Below are 22,862 nucleotides of genomic sequence, written 5' to 3' on the forward strand. Positions count from 1 at the left end.
TATATATATATAAAAATGAGTTTCTGTCTGTCTGGACGTCTGTCTGTTCTTTATGCGTGACCAAACGACTGGACCGATCTTCACCAAATTTGGCACACAGGTACATCAGGTGTCCGGGAAGGTTTTAGACCGGGTCTCAGCTCTCTAGGACATACCGTTCCTGAGATATTCCCAAAAAATTATCTGCATTAGCCATTATAAGCCTGCAAGTCTTTCTCTTCAAATTTCAATTGCAATACACACAATTTTACTCCAGGTTTCCATAGCAACTGAGCCATTTTTCTTCATTGCTCTAGGTCAGCTTTAGGCTAGGGATACAGGACTACAATAAGTCGCACGACACATAGGGCACAACTACGCTGCTACATGCATCCATCTTCGATGGATTTTTTTTTGCGACTGTCGTGTCACAGTCGCAGCATGTCGCAGTGCGACACCATAGCCTATCATTATAAAAGTTGTTGAGACAAAATGTCACGCGACACAAGTCGTCGTGTAGCCCTAGCATTAAAGGGACAGGGCGCTGTGGAGGTCACTGTTAAAGGGGCGGGCACTGTGGAGGTCACTGTTAAAGGGGCTGGCACTGTGGACGTCACTGTTAAAGGGGCAGGGCGCTGTGGAGGTCACTGTTAAAGGCGCAGGGCGCTGTGGAGGTCACTGTTAAAGGGGCGGGCACTGTGGAGGTCACTGTTAAAGGGGCTGGCACTGTGGAGGTCGCTGTTAAAGGCGCAGGGCGCTGTGGAGGTCATTTAAAGGGGCGGGCACTGTGGAGGTCACTGTTAAAGGTGCAGGGTGCTGTGGAGGTCACTGTTAAAGGGGCAGGAACTGTGGAGGACACTGGTAAAGGGGCAGGAACTGTGGAGATCACTGTTAAAGGGCCAGGCACTGTGGAGGTCACTGGTAAAGGGGTGGGAACTGTGGAGGTCACTGTTAAAGGGGCAGGCACTGTGGAGGTCACTGTTAAAGGGGCAAGCACTGTGGACGTCACTGTTAAAGGTGCAGGGTGCTGTGGAGGTCACTGTTAAGGGGGCAGGGGCCATTATTAAAGGGGCAACTGCTGTGAAAGTCACTGTTAAGGCAGCAGGGTACTGTTAGGTCACTGTTAAGACAGCTGGGTTCTGTGGAAGTCACTGTTAAGGGAGTAGGGTGCTGTGAAACTTACTGTTAAGGGGCGGGCTGCTGTGAAAGTCAAAGTTAAGAAGATGGCTGCTGTGGAGGTCCCATTTTAAAGTAGTTGGTCACTGATGTGTCGTACTATGTGGCTTTGGATTGGGGGAGGAGCTGTGATAGCCCCTTCAGACCCCAATACACATTAAGGGTACCTGCGTGTAGACTAGTAAAGAAAGGAGGAACAAGCAAAGAAAGCACAGTGATTATAAGAACAGTTTCTTTATTTTAAATATAATACAACTGGATCCGTTCGGAATGGATGCACCCGGTTATATTATTAGTATGGGAGTGTTTTCCTTTAGTTCTGAGATCCCCTGCTGGATCTCAAAACCGTACAGAAAAAAAACACTGTATAAGCTAGGTGATAAAATTCAGCCTATTGATGCAGCTCTTCTGGCTACGCAGTTCTATCCGGATGCTCAGATGGTGGAAAAGATGCCATGCTCCCTTCTTTCTGGTACAGATGGAAGTGAGTTAGACTGCAGATATGACTACACAGAGCCTGTTTGTAGTTTGTCACCATGGAGACACATACAGTGCCTTACAAAAGTATTCACCCCCCTTGATTTTTTTCGTATTTATTTTGGTGCCTCACAACCTGGAATTGACATGGATTGTTTGAGGAATTGCATCATTTAATTTACAGAACATGCCTGCAACTTTGAAGATGTTTTTTTTTTATTTATTTTTTATTTTTATTTTGAAGCAAACAACAAATAGGACAAAATAACAGAAAAAGTCAATGTGCATAACTATTCACCCCCTAAAGTCAATACTTTGTAGAGCCACCTTTTGCGGCAATTACAGCTCCAAGTCACTTTGGATACGTCTCTATGAGCTTGCCACATCTTACCACTGGGATTTTTGCCCATTCCTCCTTGCAAAACTGTTCCAGCTCCTTCAAGTTGGATGGTTTGCGCTTGTGAACAGCAATCTTTAAGTATGACCACAGATTTTCTATTGGATTGAGATCTGGGCTTTGACTAGGCCATTCCAACACATTTACATGTTTCCCCTTAAACCAGTCAAGTGTTGCTTTAGCAGTGTGTTTGGGGTCATTGTCCTGCTGGAAGGTGAACCTTCATCCTAGCCTCAAATCACGCACAGAGTGGTACAGGTTTTGCTCAAGAATATCCCCGTATTTAGCACCATCCATCTTTCCCTCAACTCTGACCAGTTTCCCATTCCCGGCTGCTGAAAAACATCCCCACAGTGAAACAAGGTGTTCTTTGGGTGATGTGATGTGTTGGGTTTGCGACAGACATAGTGTTTTCTTTGATGGCCGAAAAGTAAAATTTTAGTCTCATTAGACCAGAGCACCTTTCTGCATACATTTGGGGAGTCTCCCACATGCCTTTTCACAAACTCACAACGTGCCTTTTTGTTTTTAGCTGAAAGTAATGACTTTCTTCTGGCCACTCTGCCATAAAGCCCAACTCTATGGAGCGTACGGCTTATTGTCGTCCTATGTACAGATTCTCCAGTCTCTGCTGTAGAACTCTGCAGCTCCTCCAGGGTAACCTTAGGTCTCTGTGCTGCCTCTCTGATTAATGCCCTCCTTGCCTGGTCCGTGAGTTTTGGTGGGCGGCCGTCTCTTGGCAGGTTTGCTGTTGTGCCACGTTCTTTCCATTTGGTTATGATAGATTTGATGGTGCTCCTGGGGATCATCAAAGATTTGGATATTTTTTTATAACCTAACCCTGACTTGTACTTCTCAACAACATTGTCCCTTACTTAAAATGGATATTTAGAGAAGCTCAACCATCAAACTATTGGAGCCCAGCCTTTCAGTTACCAGCTGAAAAGTAAATAAATAATTAATGAATCAATCAGGCTGGCTCACAGTATTTTTGCATGCATATAATTTATTTTTCAACTAAAATATAAAAATGTTTAGACATAACCTGATTGCATGTCATATTATCAGCATAAATATATAGATAAATACAATGCGGAGCTCACGCATACATCTATATAATAGGAGTACTCCAAATAAATGAGACCTCTAGATTTGCTATATGGGCGTCTATTTGCAAAGAATCATTTGATTATACCACTCGAATGTCTCGTATAATGATATACTGATTTACCAGTGGTTGGAGCCTGGATGGTTCGAAAGATGTCCTCTCTGTGGTCGCTGGTAAGTAAAACCTTTGTGCACGAACACTGCTTGCCGGTGATGGTTAGCCGCTTTCAACACCTGTTGATTTACTACCACCTCTTGCGGAGTAGTCTCTCGACTCGTTCACCGTGGCGTCTCACGTGATTAGCTCGGAAGATGGTGTTTAGTTGATGATGTCATTTGTTTGAATTAGCCGAGATGGCGGAAATCGATAAAGCAGAGTTCGGTCGATGGAAAATTCGGTTTTTAGTTAGCCAGATTGTTGCACTATGTTGAACCAGTCACCATAGGTTAATCCGCTGTGATGTTATTTCGCAGCTGGCACCACTTAGAGCTAATATCAAATTCTCCCCTTTTTGGGATAAGTTTGATGTGGTAATCGAAAAAGTCCTTTTTTCGCAAAATAGAAAATAGTGCACCGATGGTTGGGTCAGGTTCACACTTACTTGTTTGGAGAGTTCCTTGGTCTTCATGGCAGTGCTTGGTTATTGATGCCTCTTGCTTAGGTGTTGCAGCCTCTGGGGCCTTTCAAAAAAGGTGTGTATATGTAATGACAGATCATGTGACACTTAGATTGCACACAGGTAGACATCTGAAGGTAATTGGTTCCACCAGAGCTTTTTATGGGCTTCCTAACAAAGGGGGTGAATACATACGCACATGCCAATTTTCTGTTTTCTATTTCTAAACAATAGTTTTTTTTATATATTTTTCTCATTTCACTTCATCAACTTAGACTATTGTGTTCTGATCCATCACATAAAATTCAGATTAACAATACATTGAACTTAAGGCTGTAATGTAAAAAAAAAAACACGAAAAAAGTCATGGGGGGTGAATACTTTTGCAAGGCACTGTAGGTCGGTATAAGAGCAGCAGAAACAAATTGTAGGAAATCACGACGACTTAAGAGGAATTATGGCAAAAAAGGTTGTGAAAGTATACATAGCCTTTAATTAAGATTGAATATTTTTACAATTTAACACCAGATTAATTTCTCTGGCAGGTATGTAAAATGCTAAAATAATATATAATATATTGCAATTAAATTTCCTTCCACTAGATGGCAAAGGGGCTATATCTGATATGAAAGAATACACAAAATCCAAATCTTTGTGCTATTTGTTCTACTGCATTAAAATATGAAGCCATTTGCAGCTTGTAACTGTATAATTAAGGAATCTTCATCACTTTGTAAATTTATCTGTGTGTAGCATGTTGTCAGCATTTCAGAAACCTAATTAAAAAAACAGCACTTTTGGATATTTTTCATGAATGAGAAATCTTTTAACTCCAGCATAGTTATGACGTCAATGAGCTGAAGTCTGTGATTTTCAAATTATATAAAGCAGATAGACGCCGCTACATGGCTGATGAGTCATATTGCCTGTTGTTCTGATGAATGTAAACCGAACATATAGACATAGACTGTAGCTAGAAAAGAACAAGCTCAACCAGTATAACCCAGAGCTGAAAAAATGCGGTAAAGTGGCGGAATGTCCAAATGAGTAAATCATTTACAAAGTGGGAAGGTCTAAGGATATCTGAAAGTTTATAGTGTTTTAGGAGTAGGGTTTTTTGTGCATATTGTATTGTTGGGCTGTTTGCTATGGCAGGGTATCAGCTACCAAGTTCATGTTTAGGCCAGGGAAGGAAGAGTTCACATGATGCCAGAATGGGTGGAACAGGAGAATGACCTTACGTGAATGTAAGTTTCATTTTGAATGTAAATTTCATTTATTATTGTATTAGGCTTGTTTGTTTTTTTATGAATGCATTTGTGACATTGGTTTTTGATTTTACAAACAGCCATGGTTTGCCTTCTCAACTTAAACTGATGCAAGTGCCTCCTGCTAATGGGTATAGCTGCAGGGAATGAACAGTTGACTCTGCAGAAGGCATGTTATTCATGTACTAAGTTGTCCCAGAAAAACAAAATCCTAAGGGGAACCATGATTTTCCGAGGCACTTCTGTACAATGACTGAAAACTTTATAAACAAAACTCTTTATTATTGGTTTTAGTCAGAACCTTCCATGAGGCGAGCTGAGTATACAAATTGTATGCTCTTAGCATGCCCTTTAGCCAATGATGTCATCAATGAATTAATGATCTCTCCCCACTCCAGCAACATAGGTCCTGAAAGCTAGTTTTCAACAAACCCTAATAGAGAGACAACTGCACATCTCATTTACATACCCTGGTTGCTTTTAATAAAACCATTAAGTGAGGAACCTTGGACAAGCATCCACCTCATCCACCACTTCTCCAGACACTACATAACAATACCAAGAGTGGTCGAAAGAAGAGTAACCAGCAACAGGGTCTTGGGCACCCAAAATGCATTGATGTGTGTGGGTGTGAAGCACAAAAGACCTACTATAGTCCCAATTGCTGGAAATGTTACTGTTGGCTATGATAAAAAGTGTCAGAACTCACAGAACATTGCAGCTTGCTGTGTAGTTGCAGACTAGTCAGAGTAACTATGCTGACCCTGCCAAAAGCAACTATAATAAGCATGTGAGCATCAGAACTGGGTCATGGAGCAATGGAAAACGGTGGCCTGGTCTGATGAATCACATTTTCTTTAATATCATTGTGGATGCAAGGTGACTAAGTGACTGTACATTGCCTACCTGCAGAAGAGATTGCACCATGACTATGGGTTGAAGACAAGATGTTCTGAGCTATGTTCTGTTGGGTAACCTTGTGGATCTTTATTTGACCTGTACCACCTACCTAAGCTTTTTTCTTTATGACCCTTGCTTTGTGCACTGTGGCATAGTCATATTGGATCAGGAAAGGTGCTTCACCAAACTTTTGGAAGCGGGCACGAAATTGGAAGTATACAGGTGTCTAAAATGTCTACTTGTCTGGTATTGGTGGCTGTGGTGCTGCTGACCAATTTTATTAGCGAGAGGAGCCATAGCCACATGTAACATTACAGCTGCCCACTGAAATGAGTGGTCATCCATGTAATGCATTTGGTCCACCAAATGCTTTGCCACATAGAAGGAGGTTTTGAATGCCCCCTCTGTCACATCCTTATGTCCTAATAGAAAAAGTAAAATGTACAGGGGTGGTTGTGGTGAGACAACCTCTCTAATTATAGTAAATACTTTGGATCGTATTAGGAACATCCAAATACCAGACTAAAAGAGCTATATGCATTAGATAGATGATGATTCTCAGATTATTAGTTATTATCACTGATGAACAGATGTCTTATTAAATTATAGATTCATGCATTTTAGTTCCTATAATAATTATAATTATAGTTAATATTCTTATTATTCATTATAGTTCCTATAATAATATGTCATTATTTCAACACTGGCAAAAAGAGCATCATCTCTTTGCCTGTTGCTTATTCTCCTAGCATGCATTATACCCCTAGCAATGATATAGAGAAATATAATATGGCTATACCAAAGAAATTATGTGGTCTTAACATAAAAGGCTGCATGAGCTCAGTAAAAATTCCCATAATGCATTTTCATTCTTGGTGGATCTGTTACGTCATTCCTTGCAATCCACATGTTAAATAGCAAACATTTTGTTTTTAAGACACTTTATGTGCGTAGGGTTTATTAGTTACAGCGTTGTCACGTACACTGTATGCATTTGACAAACTCAGACTGGAGAAAGCAGGTTTTCTGCCAAATTATGACACTAATTAGAGATTGTGTAATCAGTCATTTTTTGTACCCTAGGTGTTTTTCATGGAGCATAATTTGTGAAGAAGATTGTTTAGGCTTTGATTTTCAGTCTAATTTATGTTCTTATTAAGCCATGAATTAACGTCACAGGCTCAATTTGATCTAATTGACAGCTATGACCTGTAGACAGAGGATGCTAAACATTCATAGCTGTCATTTGCTTCTCTGCAAAAAAAACCATGTAGTTTGTGTACATTAACCTCCTCAGGACCGCCGTACGCAGGATTGCGTCTTTGCGGCGGCCCTGCTCTTCTAGGTGGACGCGCCGGTGCGTCCTCTTGCGAGACGCGAGATTTCCTGTGAACGCGCGCACACAGGCGCGCGCGTTCACAGGATCGGAAGGTAAGAGAGTGGATCTCCAGCCTGCCAGCGGCGATCGTTCGCTGGCAGGCTGGAGATGTGATTTTTTTAACCCCTAACAGGTATATTAGACGCTGTTTTGATAACAGCGTCTAATATACCTGCTACCTGGTCCTCTGGTGGTCCCCTTTGTTTGGATCGACCACCAGAGGACACAGGTGGCTCAGTAATATGTTGCACCAAGCACCACTACACTACACCCCCCCCCCGTCACTTATTAACCCCTTATTCACCCTTGATCACCCCTGATCACCCCATATAGACTCCCTGATCACCCCCCTGTCATTGATTACCCCCCCCTGTCATTGATCACCCCCCTGTAAAGCTCCATTCAGATGTCCGCATGATTTTTACGGATCCACTGATAGATGGATCGGATCCGCAAAACGCATACGGACGTCTGAATGGAGCCTTACAGGGGCGTGATCAATGACTGTGGTGATCACCCCATATAGACTCCCTGATCACCCCCCTGTCATTGATTACCCCCCTGTCATTGATCACCCCCCTGTAAAGCTCCATTCAGATGTCCGCATGATTTTTACGGATCCACTGATAGATGGATCGGATCCGCAAAACGCATACGGACGTCTGAATGGAGCCTTACAGGGGCGTGATCAATGACTGTGGTGATCACCCCATATAGACTCCCTGATCACCCCCCTGTCATTGATTACCCCCCTGTCATTGATCACCCCCCTGTAAAGCTCCATTCAGACGTCCGCATGATTTTTACGGATCCACTGATAGATGGATCGGATCCGGAAAACGCATACGGACGTCTGAATGGAGCCTTACAGGGGCGTGATCAATGACTGTGGTGATCACCCCATATAGACTCCCTGATCACCCCCCCTGTCATTGATCACCCCCCTGTCATTGATCACCCCCCTGTAAAGCTCCATTCAGACGTCCGCATGATTTTTACGGATCCACTGATAGATGGATCGGATCCGCAAAACACATACAGGCGTCTCCCTGGAGCCTTCCAGGGGGGGTGATCACCCCATATAGACTCCCTGATCACCCCCCTGTCATTGATCACCCCCCCTGTCATTGATCACCCCCCTGTCAGGCTGCATTCAGATGTCCGTATGATTTTTACGGATCCACGGATACATGGATCGGATCCGCAAAACACATACGGACATCTGAATGGAGCCTTACAGGGGGGTGATCAATGACAGGGGGGTGATCACCCCATATAGACTCTCTGATCACCCCCCTGTCATTGATCACCCCCCTATCATTGATCACCCCCCTGTCATTGATCACCCCATATAGACTCCCTGATCACCCCCCTGTCATTGATCACCCCCCTGTAAGGCTCCATTCAGACATTTTTTTGGCCCAAGTTAGCGGAAATAATTTTTTTTTTTCTTACAAAGTCTCATATTCCACTAACTTGTGTCAAAAAATTAAATCTCACATGAACTCACCATACCCCTCACGGAATCCAAATGCGTAAAAATTTTTAGACATTTATATTCCAGACTTCTTCTCACGCTTTAGGGCCCCTAGAATGCCAGGGCAGTATAAATACCCCACATGTGACCCCATTTCGGAAAGAAGACACCTCAAGGTATTCCGTGAGGGGCATATTGAGTCCATGAAAGATTGAAATTTTTGTCCCAAGTTAGCGGAAAGGGAGACTTTGTGAGAAAAAAAAATAAAAAATCAATTTCTGCTAACTTGTGCCAAAAAAAATAAATTTCTATGAACTCGCCATGCCCCTCATTGAATACCTTGGGGTGTCTTCTTTCCAAAATGGGGTCACATGTGGGGTATTTATACTGCCCTGGCATTCTAGGGGTCCTAAAACGTGAGAAGAAGTCTGGGATCCAAATGTCTAAAAATGCCCTCATAAAATGAATGTGGGCCCCTTTGCGCATCTAGGCTGCAAAAAAGTGTCACACATGTGGTATCGCCGTACTCAGGAGAAGTTGGGCAATGTGTTTTGGGGTGTCATTTTACATATACCCATGCTGGGTGAGAGAAATATCTTGGCAAAAGACAACTTTTGGAAAGCTATAGTAAAGGGCGAGCACACTTCATTTGGACTAGTACTAAAATTTAATTAAATCACACTAACACGTGTATGACAGATACATAAAATACTATAAAATACAATAAAATACAAAGCATAGAATATACTTCATACAAGCTCCCGCGCCGCTCAACCCTCGCCTGACCAAACCGCCAACGCTGGGGAAGGTAAGCGGACTAAATCGACATTTTAGGGGATCAGAGTATATACAATTGGACATTATACTGTATTAACGCAAAAAGACCAGCGTTCAAATATTCAAGGATCCCTTAAGCCAGTGCAACTTTATCTGGCAACTTGCACCTTACTTATATACAACACGGTATATGGGACTGCAACATACATATATATAAACAGCCATTATACTGCATCCGCAGAAAGAGACCAGCGTTTGAATATTCATGCAATTACAAGCCTGTTGAAATAATCTTGACAATCTATATTTGCACGTGGACCACCATCTCCACGGGTTTATTGAAAATTCCGATTTAATCCAGCCTTGCATCTAAGGAATATTGCGGTATATTATTTCTGTGGACCCATCCAGGTCTAGGAGCTTGTATGAAGTATATTCTATGCTTTGTATTTTATTGTATTTTATAGTATTTTATGTATCTGTCATACACGTGTTAGTGTGATTTAATTAAATTTTAGTACTAGTCCAAATGAAGTGTGCTCGCCCTTTACTATAGCTTTCCAATTTACATTTTCAGAGGGTGGGTGTCCCTCTCACTAGGGCTAGCAGCACCTGTTCCGTAATCACGTTTGAAGTGAGCCACCATCTTGAATTTCATATTCTCAAAAGACAACTTTTCCCATTTTTTTATACAAAGTTGGCATTTGACCAAGATATTTATCTCACCCAGCATGGGTATATGTAAAATGACACCCCAAAACACATTCCCCAACTTCTCCTGAATACGGAGATACCACATGTGTGACACTTTTTTGCAGCCTAGGTGGGCAAAGGGGCCCAAATTCCAAAGAGCACCTTTCGGATTTCACTGGCCATTTATTACAGAATTTGATTTCAAACTCCTTACCACACATTTGGGCCCCTAGAATGCCAGGGCAGTATAACTACCCCACAAGTGACCCCATTTTGGAAAGAAGACACCCCAAGGTATTCGCTGATGGTCATAGTGAGTTCATGGAAGCTTTTATTTTTTGTCACAAGTTAATGGAATATGAGACTTTGTAAGAAAAAAAATCATTTTCCGCTAACTTGTGACAAAAAATAAAAAGTTCTATGAACTCACTATGCCCATCAGCGAATACCTTAGGGTGTCTACTTTCCGAAATGGGGTCATTTGTGGGGTGTTTGTACTGTCTGGCCATTGTAGAACCTCAGGAAACATGACAGGTGCTCAGAAAGTCAGAGCTGCTTCAAAAAGCGGAAATTCACATTTTTGTACCATAGTTTGTAAACGCTATAACTTTTACCCAAACCATTTTTTTTTTTTTACCCAAACATTTTTTTTTTATCAAAGACATGTAGAACAATAAATTTAGAACAAAATTTATATATGGATCTCGTTTTTTTTGCAAAATTTTACTACTGAAAGTGAAAAATGTCATTTTTTTGCAAAAAAATCGTTAAATTTCGATTAATAACAAAAAAAGTAAAAATGTCAGCAGCAATAAAATACCACCAAATGAAAGCTCTATTAGTGAGAAGAAAAGGAGGTAAAATTCATTTGGGTGGTAAGTTGCATGACCGAGCAATAAACCGTGAAAGTAGTGTAGGTCAGAAGTGTAAAAAGTGGCCTGGTCATTAAGGGTGTTTAAGCTAAGGGGGCTGAGGTGGTTAAAGAGGCTCTGTCAGCATGCTCAACCCTATTGAATCAGTCATATTGCCTGGTAGGGTTGATCATGCTGATTAAAACGATACCTTTCTTATGTTGTTAGCCTGTACACAGTGGAGATATGTGAACTTTTATATTTATGCAAATTAGGAAGTTTGAGCACTGGGGGGGCAGACATAGCTCTTGGAGCACTGCTACAGCTATGACCCTCATGCTCAGTACACTCCCCCCTCCCCTTTGGCTGACAGGGCTAGACAGCCTTGTCTATTGGTGTCTTCACTGAGGCTCACTTAGTCATGGTGGTCCAACATTATTTATGGCTGAACTAGATGATTCGTATCACACTGCCTGAAGAACGTATTTAAAAGAAAATAATAAAGTATTTATTAATGTCTGATTAAAACGGGAAAATTCTGTACATCACTTTCATGAATTTCAGGCTCCAGACTGGAGTGATGTAGTCCAGGATGATACTAGACCCGCTACATAACACACAGTCTGGACTAAATCCTAATCCTGCTGGCACATTTGTGCTAATATCTGCTGGAGAATGAATCAGGACACGGTTCTTGTATTTGAACCAGGCACAGGTGCATTCATTTGCAGTTCTACCTAGCACTCAACAGCAGAGCAGCTGATAGTGAATTAAGGCTGGAGGCCCTGTTGAGAATGGAGTCTGTATTGTCTTCCAATCTCATAAACTGTTAGGGTGTGTGATTGATCTCACATACTATCAGGACATCCAAAAGTACAGCACCCACACAATATTCAGTGTCTCTATAGATGCTCACTCAGCTGACTCAGTCTGCCTACCTACTCATGCAGAGTCGCACTGGGTCTAAGTATCGGACCGCATTCACACTTCCAGGTCAGCTGGTGCGCTGCCTGACACTTGATAAGCACCCTGCCTACAGAGCCGTGTCCTGGATAGAGATCACCGGCTCAACGCGTTTTTACGTGACATAGTCTGCCCCGTGTCATCAGGAGCGAAAGTCTCTCGATAAGGTAAGCCTGTAAAGGAAAAGTGCCCCACACTTTTGCGTGTCAAGGCTCCGGCGCTATGACGGCCGTACGCGGCCACATGAGCGCCGAAAGGATATCACACAAGCCCCGCCTAAGGGGAAGTGTGTGCTGGTACTACCGCAAATCAAAACTGAGCGCGTCATCTGACATCCGCCCCTTGACCCGCCGAGTACCCTGGTAAGTTCATCCACCTCCTCGCGATTGCGCAATGTGCGCTGCTGTATTGGGGGAACCGAAATCTGCGGCAAATATGTCTTAAATTCGCCTAGTACCGATGTGGATATAATAGACAACCCTTAAAGGTAATAAATCAGAATACATTTTCATCAGATATCGAACCACTAAATAGAAGAAAACAAAACAGACCTAGAGCAATATGTCACCAGTCCTCCCTACATGTCAGTCAACGTTGCTCTTCTATCAGCTTGAATCAGTCGGCCCATTCTCCTCTGACCTCTAGCATCCACAAGGCATTTTTGCCCACAGGACTGCCGCATACTGGATGTTTTTCCCTTTTCACACCATTCTTTGTAAACCCTAGAAATGGTTGTGCGTGAAAATCCCAGTAACTGAGCAGATTGTGAAATACTCAGACCGGCCCGTTTGGCACCAACAACCATGCCACGCTCAAAATTGCTTAAATCACCTTTCTTTCCCATTCTGACATTCAGTTTGGAGTTCAGAAGATTGTCTTGACCAGGACCACATCCCTAAATGCATTGAAGCAACTGCCATGTGATTGGTTGACTAGATAATTGCATTAATGAGAAATAGAACAGGGGTTCCTAATAATTCTTTAGGTGAGTGTATATCCCTCATGGGTAAAAGGGGCGATTTATCAGAGTTGCAAAATGGGATGATTATTGACTTTCAGGCCAAAGGTGGCAATATTTCTGCAACTGAGCAGTCTGTGAACTGTTCGCGTGTGCCTGTGGTGAAAGTGTATTGTGAGTGGACAAATGACACTAATGCAAATAAGCGACGTGTAAACTGCAGAGCACCACCTTCCATTGATGTGAGAGATGAACGTTGGCTATGAAGGTGCACGAGGGCAGACCAGCACACAACAATGGAGCAGCTCACCACCAAAATTAACCAGTGGGCTACCGGATGTGTGTCTAAAACAGCAGTTCAGCAAACCCTACTGTGTATGGTGCTCTGAAGGCAGTATCAGAATTGCACCTCTGCTGATTGGCAAAGGGTTGCCCCCTCCCATGAGTCACGTTTTCTGACATGAGGGAACAAACACCCTGCAACCATTGCTGAAAGAACAAAAGCTGGTGGTGGCAGCGTTTTAGTCTGGGATGTGTTTTCGTGGCATTCTCTGGGCCCACTCATCCATACGCCACACACTAAACTGATTTTGGTATGAATCCATCCTTGCAGATCACGTACATCCATACATGCTGATTGTGTTCGTTGGGGCAGATGGGATCTTCCAGGAAGACAATGCATGTGTCACATGGTTAGAAATGGTTGGAAAAGCATGACCATGATTTCCAAGTACTACCCCGGCACCCCAATTTTCCAGAGTTGAACTCAATTGAGTATCTTTGGGACCACTTTAATCGTCAAGTTCGCTCTTTGAATCCTCCCCCATGTACCCTCCAGCAGCTGTGGGATGCACTGCCGTCAGCATGGCTCCAGATACCTGTGACAACCTACCAGGACCTAACTGAGTCACTCCCAGTCCGTCTACCTACTGTCTGTGCTGTACACGGTGGTTACTCTGGATTTTAGCTGGTGGTTATAATAATGTGACTGGGCTGTGTATGTAGTATTACTGGGCGTTTTTTTTTATGTCAATGGCTGTAATACAAGGGTGGCTTAATTCTATCAAAATGGGAGCTGCTTGTGCAGAACGGCTCTCTGTTCTAGCTCATAGAGGGAACTCCCAAGCAGGGGACGCAAGCTCTATGACATCCATATGCACTAATAGGACATACAGTGTGAACAGGGTTTGTCTTCATGATACAGACACTTTGTTAAAGAGCCAGAATGGGAGCCAGGATACTGGAATGATGGGAATGTCAACAGGTGAGTCGTGTTTTTTTTACTGGGCGTACACTTTCCATCCACTGTTTAATTTTACCATAAAGGCAAACAATGTAGCTGCTGGCTATGGGCATGCTCTGTGACTTCAGTGATCCTATGTTAGGTTTTCAGCTTTAGAATAGAGATGTTACTGTTAGTTGTAATCCTGCCTGTGATAATATTGAGATGAAAAGTGATCTCTACAGAATAGAAAGTGTCAGACTGTTATTACGTTTAGTGGTCAGTGAAAAAGGCAGGGAAACACTGAATGGCTGTAGCCGGAGCACCCACCCTGAAAAGGGCGACCCCCAGCCGCAGGAACATCGGACCTGTGCTAAAATTCCCTTAAAGCTTCCCTTCCTAGCAAATCTATTCTATTATATCATCAGACGCGTTTCGCCAAATATGAATTGGCTCTTCAGGGACATGGATTCGTTAGTATCGCAGAGCACTATAAGCGAAGCGAGTCCGGCACTGCAGTAGGCTGTGCCTTGAGACCGCGCGTCTCCGTTCGGGATTGGTCGCTAGGTCAGGTGGGAGTAAACTATGGGCGGCACCCCTACAATGCCCATTGGTTGGTAATTTTGGTAGGTGAAGCCTAGCGCCATAAATAGGACACCAAAATGTCAACACTTCGCCACTGCCTTGATATGTAACCAGAACCACTGCCACTGCTTATAGTGCTCTGCGATACTAACGAATCCATGTCCCTGAAGAGCCAATTCATATTTAGCGAAACACGTCGGATGATGGAATAGATTTGCTAGGAAGGGAAGCTTTAAGGGAATTTTAGCACAGGTCAGAAGTTCCAGCGGCTGGGGGTGGTCCTTTTCAGGGCGGGTGTTCCGACTACAGCCATTCAGGGATTCCCTGCCTTTAGACTAGTTGGCATAGGGAAAGCTTATAGGCTGAGAACCCCCCAGCCCCCCGCCCCGATTACTTAATTGTCAGGCTATTTCCCCTCCAGACAATGAACTGATAAGGGCCATATATGTGTTAGCACCCTTCTGCTCCCCCTCTAGAAAGTGCAGTCACATACTTTATTTAGTATCTCAATTATTTTATTCATTAAAGACAATAAAAGTTATATTTTAACTTCCAATAATAAGGCACGCTCAGTTTATCAGTATATATGGTAACAGTGGTATGTTTTAGCCTTCTGACCCCAGAAATTATTTACAGTAGATGAGCATTGTGGATATTTGCCAGGGGTAATATTTTCTCTTCTAAAAGATAGAGAAACATTGCAAATCAGTTTAGAACAACTTTTTTTCAAATGTCACAATTACAACTTGTTTTTCGGTCTGCTTTTATACATTGTAATGGTTACACTGTCCCTTTCTTATTTTAAGATCACTAAAAAGGAGGCTGAGCTGCTGCATGTTTCTTTAAAAATAGAAGACCTGGACACGCGCCTCTCAACTTTTCAGTCTGAGCATTCGATGCAGCGGTCTCTGCAGTCGGTCAAATGGAAGGAGATCTCAGACCTGGCGAGGTCCATGAAGAAACTATCCCAATGACTGCCTGACCCACACCTTGAGAAGCATTAATGTGCCTGGTGTTACACTTCTATTTACATGGCCAAATAATAATTAATTTTATAGTTTTTTATAATTTCTTAAATCAAAGATAAAATTGAATGACTTAGAGTAGAGTCTTTGTGTTCTCCGTATCATTGCACCAGTATGGTTTCTACATTGTAGCAGCTAGTGGCTACCATGATGGCAGAGGTCTCTAACCACAAACCCATCTCTGCACATAACATGTGACAACTAAGCATGCCAAATACTTCGACATTTAGAAAATAAGTGAAAGTGATACACACTGTCAGAAAATGTGTCATGTCAATGAGCTAAACTGAAAAAGTAATATATACATTTCCTTTCTATAAATTGCAACCCGATGTCTGGTATTCTATATGGATGTCAGCGGTAAAACCTTACAATATGTGATGATTACAGCCTATCTTTCAGTATGCTGTAAGAGCCATTGAAAAGACAAGTGAATCTACTGTAAAATATATGTTATGCTTTTTGTTGTAATTGACTTGACTCATACATATAATAAGTACTGCTTATTTCTGCAGAACAAGTAAACCAGTCGCTTGACACTTCAGGGTTTATCTGTTTCAATTAAAAGGAAATATATTGCGGATACTATATTACACATACTTCTTAGGCTACTTTCACACCAGCTTTTTTGCTGGATCCATCATGGATGAGCAAAAACACTTCCGTCACAATAATACAACCGCCTGCATTCGTTATGAACAGATCCAGTTGTATTATCTTTAAAATAGCCATGACAGATCCGTCATGAACACCATTGAAATTTAATGGGGGACGGATCCGTTCTCTGTTGTGTCTGACAAAACGGATCCATCTCCATTGACTGACATTGTGAGTCATGACAGATCCGTCTTGTTCCGTGTCACATCACTGCTTGAAGCGTTATTCTGTCCATGACGGGGACGCAACCAACTGGAACGGAATGCATTTTGTAGCACTCCATTTTGTTCAGTTCAGTTTTGTCCCCATTGACAATGAATGTGGAAAAAACTGAAGCGTTTTCCCCCCGCTATTGAAATCCTGTGACGGATCTCAATAGTGAAAAAAGGGAAAGTGCAGATGTGAAAGTAGCCTTATTGTGTCATGCGCTATTATATGATTGTTAGAATATGAGAAGTCAATGAATGATATGTCATTTCCTATAACACATCAAAATAAAAATTAAACCAGGGCACTGCATAGTACTACTTCATCAGGCTTTATAATCATGGTCAAATTGCTGCAGTAAGACTCCTGTGTTTAGACAGCTAGCAGGTGGAAGTGAGGGGTTGAAAGGGTTTACCACCTTAGGACCTAGCTGGTGCCACAAAGCAGTTGGGCATTCCAGCGGATTGTGTGTGTCATGACCGCTGAAAGGCAGTGCAGAATATGTGCAGTGGTTGCGAGGATACTTCTATATGGAAGTGCCTGTTCACATTGTGCAGTGTTGTACCACAAGGATAGAATGCTGTGGCCTGTAAAGCAGCTGGATTTATCTTCATTGCTGCCAGCCTGAGGAGGCAACCAGAGTGTCAATGCCCAGAAAGACTGGATACAACACACACCTGCCCAGAGAGATTTTAGCTTTTAAAAAAGTTTGTTTTGGTAAAACATATAACCAAAAGAACAAGATCAGCAATTTTGAGAGCTTCTCAAGAAAAAAGAAAAAGAGGAACGAAAGGGGGATGGGGAGCAGTGGCATAGCTAAAGGCTCATGGGTCCTGGTGCAAGAGTTGAGCTTGGGCCCCCCTTCCCTCAGTGCGTTGCCTTAGGGGTCCGCTTGCAGCTGCGACCGCTGCGAACCCTATAGATACGCCAGTGGTGGGGAGAGAAAAAAGAAAGGTTTAGATTCAACTACAGATATGCTAGGAGGTCAAAACCAACCTGGCAGTGTGGATCTCCTATCAATGACCAATCCTTGGTCCAGGGCTTCTACCTTGTATGATATATTAACCTCGTGGAAAATTGTTCCCCCAACCAGGATTCATATTGGAGGTATGTATTTACTTTGTACCTCACTTCTGAAATTTCTGGAGTATGACTTGATTTCCAGTGGGAGAGAACTGAGCTCCATGATGCAACTAAAATTTGCCCCACTGCTCATCTAACTCCACAGGGTATCTGCTCCCAATTTAGGAGGGCTATCTCAGGGGAAGGAAGCAAGCTGCACTAACTAACTTGGTGCCTCTTACGGAGACCGTCTTCATAATTGACCTGTTACTGTACCTCTAAGACTGTGCCCTCACTGAGAGACTTTAACCACACGCTTGAGATTGTAACCATTAACTTGCTGCCTCTTGTAAGTCTGTAAAAGCCTCTGTAAAATGTTTATCTGAATCTGTTCCTTCATCTGGAGCTTGGATGCAGCGGTTGCATGCCCCTGGGTTGGGACTTCATTGCTGGACCAGGAAACAGAGTGACGGGGGGAGGGCGGTGTAGGTAGGTGAGGTGAGTATTGCTTTTTTATGTTTGAACGGCATCCTCAACAGTTTAGATCATTCTCTCATTTAATAGATAAACCACACAAATGTGGCTGTTCCTATGTGATTCAAAATCAATACCTGCTTGTTCATTGTACTGATATAACCTGCAGCATTGCTTTACTTTACAGTTGTCGTGTCACTTGTGTCCTTGAACCCTTCTGAAGCTAAGGGCATTATGTATTAATGCATATTAATGATATTAGTATATGTGTGTAGGCAGATTGAGTAGCAAATGATTATAACGGAGAGGACATGTTGCCATGGTTACCCGAATGCATATGCCTTTGCCTGGAAATGCAGCAATCATAATCCTCTGTACCTGTTTGTCAGACTGCATGATTTTCATCTTGCGTCCAAAAAGAGACACAAGCAAGGATACTTGGAAACTTGTATAATCCCGGATAGACCTCTTGCAGTGTTACTGGGTGGTCTGTAATACTTAGATGGTAGTTTAAAATAGATCTTTGTTAGATGAACACCATCTTGTTTTATCACGACCTCGTCTGCTAAAGTCATTCGAGTGAGATTGCATCTCAGCTTTCCCAAGCAAATGTCTAATTGTTCTCATTTTACTCAACATTCATGAAATGTGGTAGAATTCCAGTGTGTATTATACTTGGAGAATGATTAAAACTGTATGTCTGGTCATATGAATGTATTCAGAGAACTCAGAAGGCATCGCTTCTCGTATAACATTGCAAAAATGAAATGTAATAGCCAGATGCTTCGTTTTCTGAACAGCTTTTTGACACATCTATAAGACACGAATATGGCTTCTCCAGATCATCATGGCCACCCTTGGATCTTTACAGTGCTCAATGGCATTTATAGGTATAATTTTATATAGTGCAGTAACTGTACAGTACTTATTGAGGCTATTCGTCATGTGTTCCTTCGAGAAGACTTAGTGGTCTTGGTCTTCTCTTTGCTCATCTCAGTTGCTAAACTGCAGAAAGAACAGGACCACAGACTTTGCCATTCTGGCTGTGAAAACGCAACAAAAACCTGACGGAACGCACCTTACTGCTTGTGTGAATAGAGCATTTTAATTTCCTAAGGCTGACTATAATGGAACCTCTCCTGACTGACCACCTCTATGAAGTAGATAGATTTACAGTTCTACCATAAATTATGCTTACTCGCCATCTTTTTTTGAAGAACCACTCCTCTAGAAGAACATTTTTCCATGCAATTTTGGGTGGTCATCTTAAAGCATATGTAAATGACCTAATCATAAGTGGCATGCCGTTCTGGCATGGTATATGGCATGCTTTGGTGTGGTCAGTATCTTGTCCCACCTATTTTTACTTATACTTCATCACTAAGGGCTTACATGTCAGTTATGACTAATAGATGCATCATCCACAAATAACACATGCATCCATTGATCTTGGGTTATCCCATGATTAATGTAAATAATAGAAACCAAATATCATATAGAACATGGGTATCTTTTTCTAACAAACTTAGAGCCAGTCGTGTACCTTACATGGATCCAGAGTTCTCCTAATTCATTGCTCCAATTGTTCTAGATTTGTTTTCAAAAGGATTGTGTCCTGGCAGTTGAAGGATGGAACTGAGCATGTGCTTCCATCTCAGTGAGCAGGGTAGAGAAATTACAATAAGAGCAAACTGCCCTTGTTGGGCCCAGACTGTGTCGGTGGTAAATCTTTTAAGGGGCCAGTGGTGTCCTGATTTTCTTGCTGCCCCTAAAAAATTAGATTAGATGACACTGATTCATCCATGGAATCTGATTCCCCCGTGGTGAACCCAAATCGACCATGATCAAATCTTCTGCCCTTCCTCCGCCTAGATGCATTCTGTGACTGTGATGATTGCCAATTGTAGACCTTGCCAGACTGATAATCGTCCAGATCTCTATGCCATTTATCCCTTTTCATACGTTTAACTTCTGACCTATGCCGCTGTACATGTTGTGTCACTTTTTCTTTCTGTCCAGCAAAGTCCTCTGTACTCAGGAGACCCTAGATCTGACTCTCCAATACATTTATGGATATCTTTAGGGTGTCCACCTCTTTTTGTAAATAGTCAATGTTCAATAACATAAGTTCAAACGAATATTTGTTATTCACCGCCTCAAATGCTTTACCAAACTCAGCGTTGTTGGGGAATAGATTAGGGCGAAGATGAGATCTTAATCCCCTTGGGATCCTTTGACTTTTAAAATATTCCCTCAAGGTGATGAGGTGTAACTCCATAGTGCTAAGTCTCTTAGCCTCCTGTTCATGTTTGTGTTTAAGCATATCAATAGAGGGCACACTCAGGAAGGATGCATCTCCCTCACCAGCATTAATGAAGCGGTGAATGTCCTCATCAGTGTACATATATGCATGCTTGATTGAAGTCTCATTGTTCTTACCCGGACCTGTGGGGGTCTCCATCCTGTATTATCAGACGTATCCCACCACGGTGCACGCTCCCTGGATCAAATAGTAGAAACAGATGTGCAGGAACAGCACTCAATGGTCTGTACTTCTTACAGGAAGATGCAACAGCCCTGCACCAGCCACGGATCCAATCAGCCAGAAAATACGTAGAAATCAGACAGCGGTGGCAGCATCTCCCATCATTTCATCTTTATTGAGGACTTCACAGCATACAAAAAAATCAGCAACGTTTCGTCTGTGCAACAGCCTTTGTCAAGCATAAAATCAATATGACCCATATGCATATAAATACTCAAACCAAGGTCCACCCACTATTGTCAGTACCAATTAAAACTAACCTTAAACCAACCCACATATCACACTACCTATCTTTGCACAGACTTCCATACTGCTTTCTTAACATATTTTAATTAGTCATCACCTGTAGTTACACCTCACCTTATCGACCGGATAGGTCATCAATATCAGATATGCGTGGGTCCAACTCCCAGCATTCCTGCAGATCAGCTATTTGAAGACAAAGCAGAGCTCGTACGAGCGCTGCCTTCTCTTCTCTGTTTACCACAGCAGGGAGCAGTGTAATTACGACTATGATGTCCCAATTCTGTCCTATTTACTTGAACAAAGCACCATAGTTGCAATTACAATGCTCGCTGCTGCATTGCAGAGAAGAGAAGGAAGAGCGGACAACCCCTCCAAAGGGCATCTGTCAGCAGATTTGTACCAATAAAACTGTCTGACCTGTTGCAGGTGCTCGTGCTTGGTCCTGTCAATCAAAATGGAGAGGGGGCGGAAGTAGCAGAGAGAGCACAGCCTCTTGATGCAAAGGCAATGGCCACATTGCCCCTTAAGGCTCTTTTGCATATATTAAAACTTAGGGGGAGATTTATAAAACTGGTGTAAAGGAGAACTGTGTTAGTTGCCCATAGCAACCAATCAGATTTCACCTCTCATTTTTCACTGCTTCTTTCGAAAATAAAAGGTGGAATCTGATTGGTTGCTATGGGCCACTAAGCCAGTTCTCGTTTACACCAGTTTTATAAATTTCCCCCTTAATTTTTCTCAGCAATACGGGCACATATGAACATGGGGACCAACACAGATGTCTTCCATAGGTACAAATCTGCTGACAGATGCTCTTTAACTAATGGGCTGAAATCCACCAATTCTACTCCCTGTTCCCCTTTCTCTTTCCTTACTATATCTTCCATACCTTCATATCTTTTCTTCTTTTATATCTTGGCAAATACTTTTGACTTGATTGTTATCCCCTGTAAATAGATCTTCATATATATACTGACGGCAATGATGATTCTTGTCAGGGGCACACTGGGAACTTAAAGTGGCCCTGGAAAAAAAAAAACTAAAGGTGGCCCCATGTTGTAGGTGGGTCCAAATTCACAGAATGCAGGGCAACAGAACTAGACGGGGTCAACAATACCATAGTGCAAAATACTGTCTCATCAGAACCTTATACCACAGTGCAGCACAATATATTGCCCCAAAAGATGCGGCCACCACTGAATTCAAGAGGGCATGTGTGATCGCTGGCCACATACATGAGTACCTAATTATCACAGCTTTAATTACACGTGAGAGAGCAATTACGTACCTGGCCAGCGGCAGAGAGAAGGGTTTGGGTGCTCCCCTGGGCATCGGCCCACCGAGAAATTTCCCTGTAAGGTCTATGGCCAATCCATCCATGATTCTTGTAGCGCTCTAATATTACTTATGGGAGAGGCTTAAAGGCAACAGACGAGGAGAAGCACTTACCCCTGAGCTAAGCTGGCTGTGTTGTGCCGGGAGCCAGGAGCGAGGGTAAGCCTAGCAGTGGGCAAAAAGAAACGAGGAGAGCGGAGCAGTGACAAAACATTTAATTCCTCTCAGAGCACGAGGTTACAGAAAGCCTGGGAAATCTCGACATTCGGGTTTGGAATGTACCTCGTAAAACAAGAGGAACGCCAACGACCCATGCTTTTAATCACGTGTGCCGGGACTCCATTTTTTGAAGCTGCGGACGCAGCCCCTATCCGGAACGAATGCCCAGTGATGACCAGCGGGTTATAAACGAGACCTGAAGCCAGGGTCCTGATGTGAGATATGAACTTGGCTGCAGACAGGAAATTCCCATGGAAAGGCAACAGC

The 22,862-nt window shown here is 42.7% G+C and overlaps 1 protein-coding gene across 2 annotated transcripts in view; it reads left to right on the forward strand.

Annotated features, from left to right (window-relative positions):
* The window catches only part of LOC120997052 (chromosome-associated kinesin KIF4-like), a 53,052-nt gene extending 36,629 nt beyond the window's left edge, over positions 1-16,423 (forward strand). For both annotated transcript variants that reach the window (XM_040426955.1, XM_040426956.1), the window contains exon 10: positions 15,632-16,423. In XM_040426955.1, the coding sequence (XP_040282889.1) occupies positions 15,632-15,799 (168 nt within the window). In that variant the 3' untranslated portion in view covers positions 15,800-16,423. The remainder of the gene's footprint in view (positions 1-15,631) is intronic.
* Positions 16,424-22,862: the final 6,439 nt, after the last annotated feature.

The sequence above is a fragment of the Bufo bufo genome, chromosome 4, assembly GCF_905171765.1.
Source record: "Bufo bufo chromosome 4, aBufBuf1.1, whole genome shotgun sequence".
Taxonomy (NCBI): domain Eukaryota; kingdom Metazoa; phylum Chordata; class Amphibia; order Anura; family Bufonidae; genus Bufo; species Bufo bufo.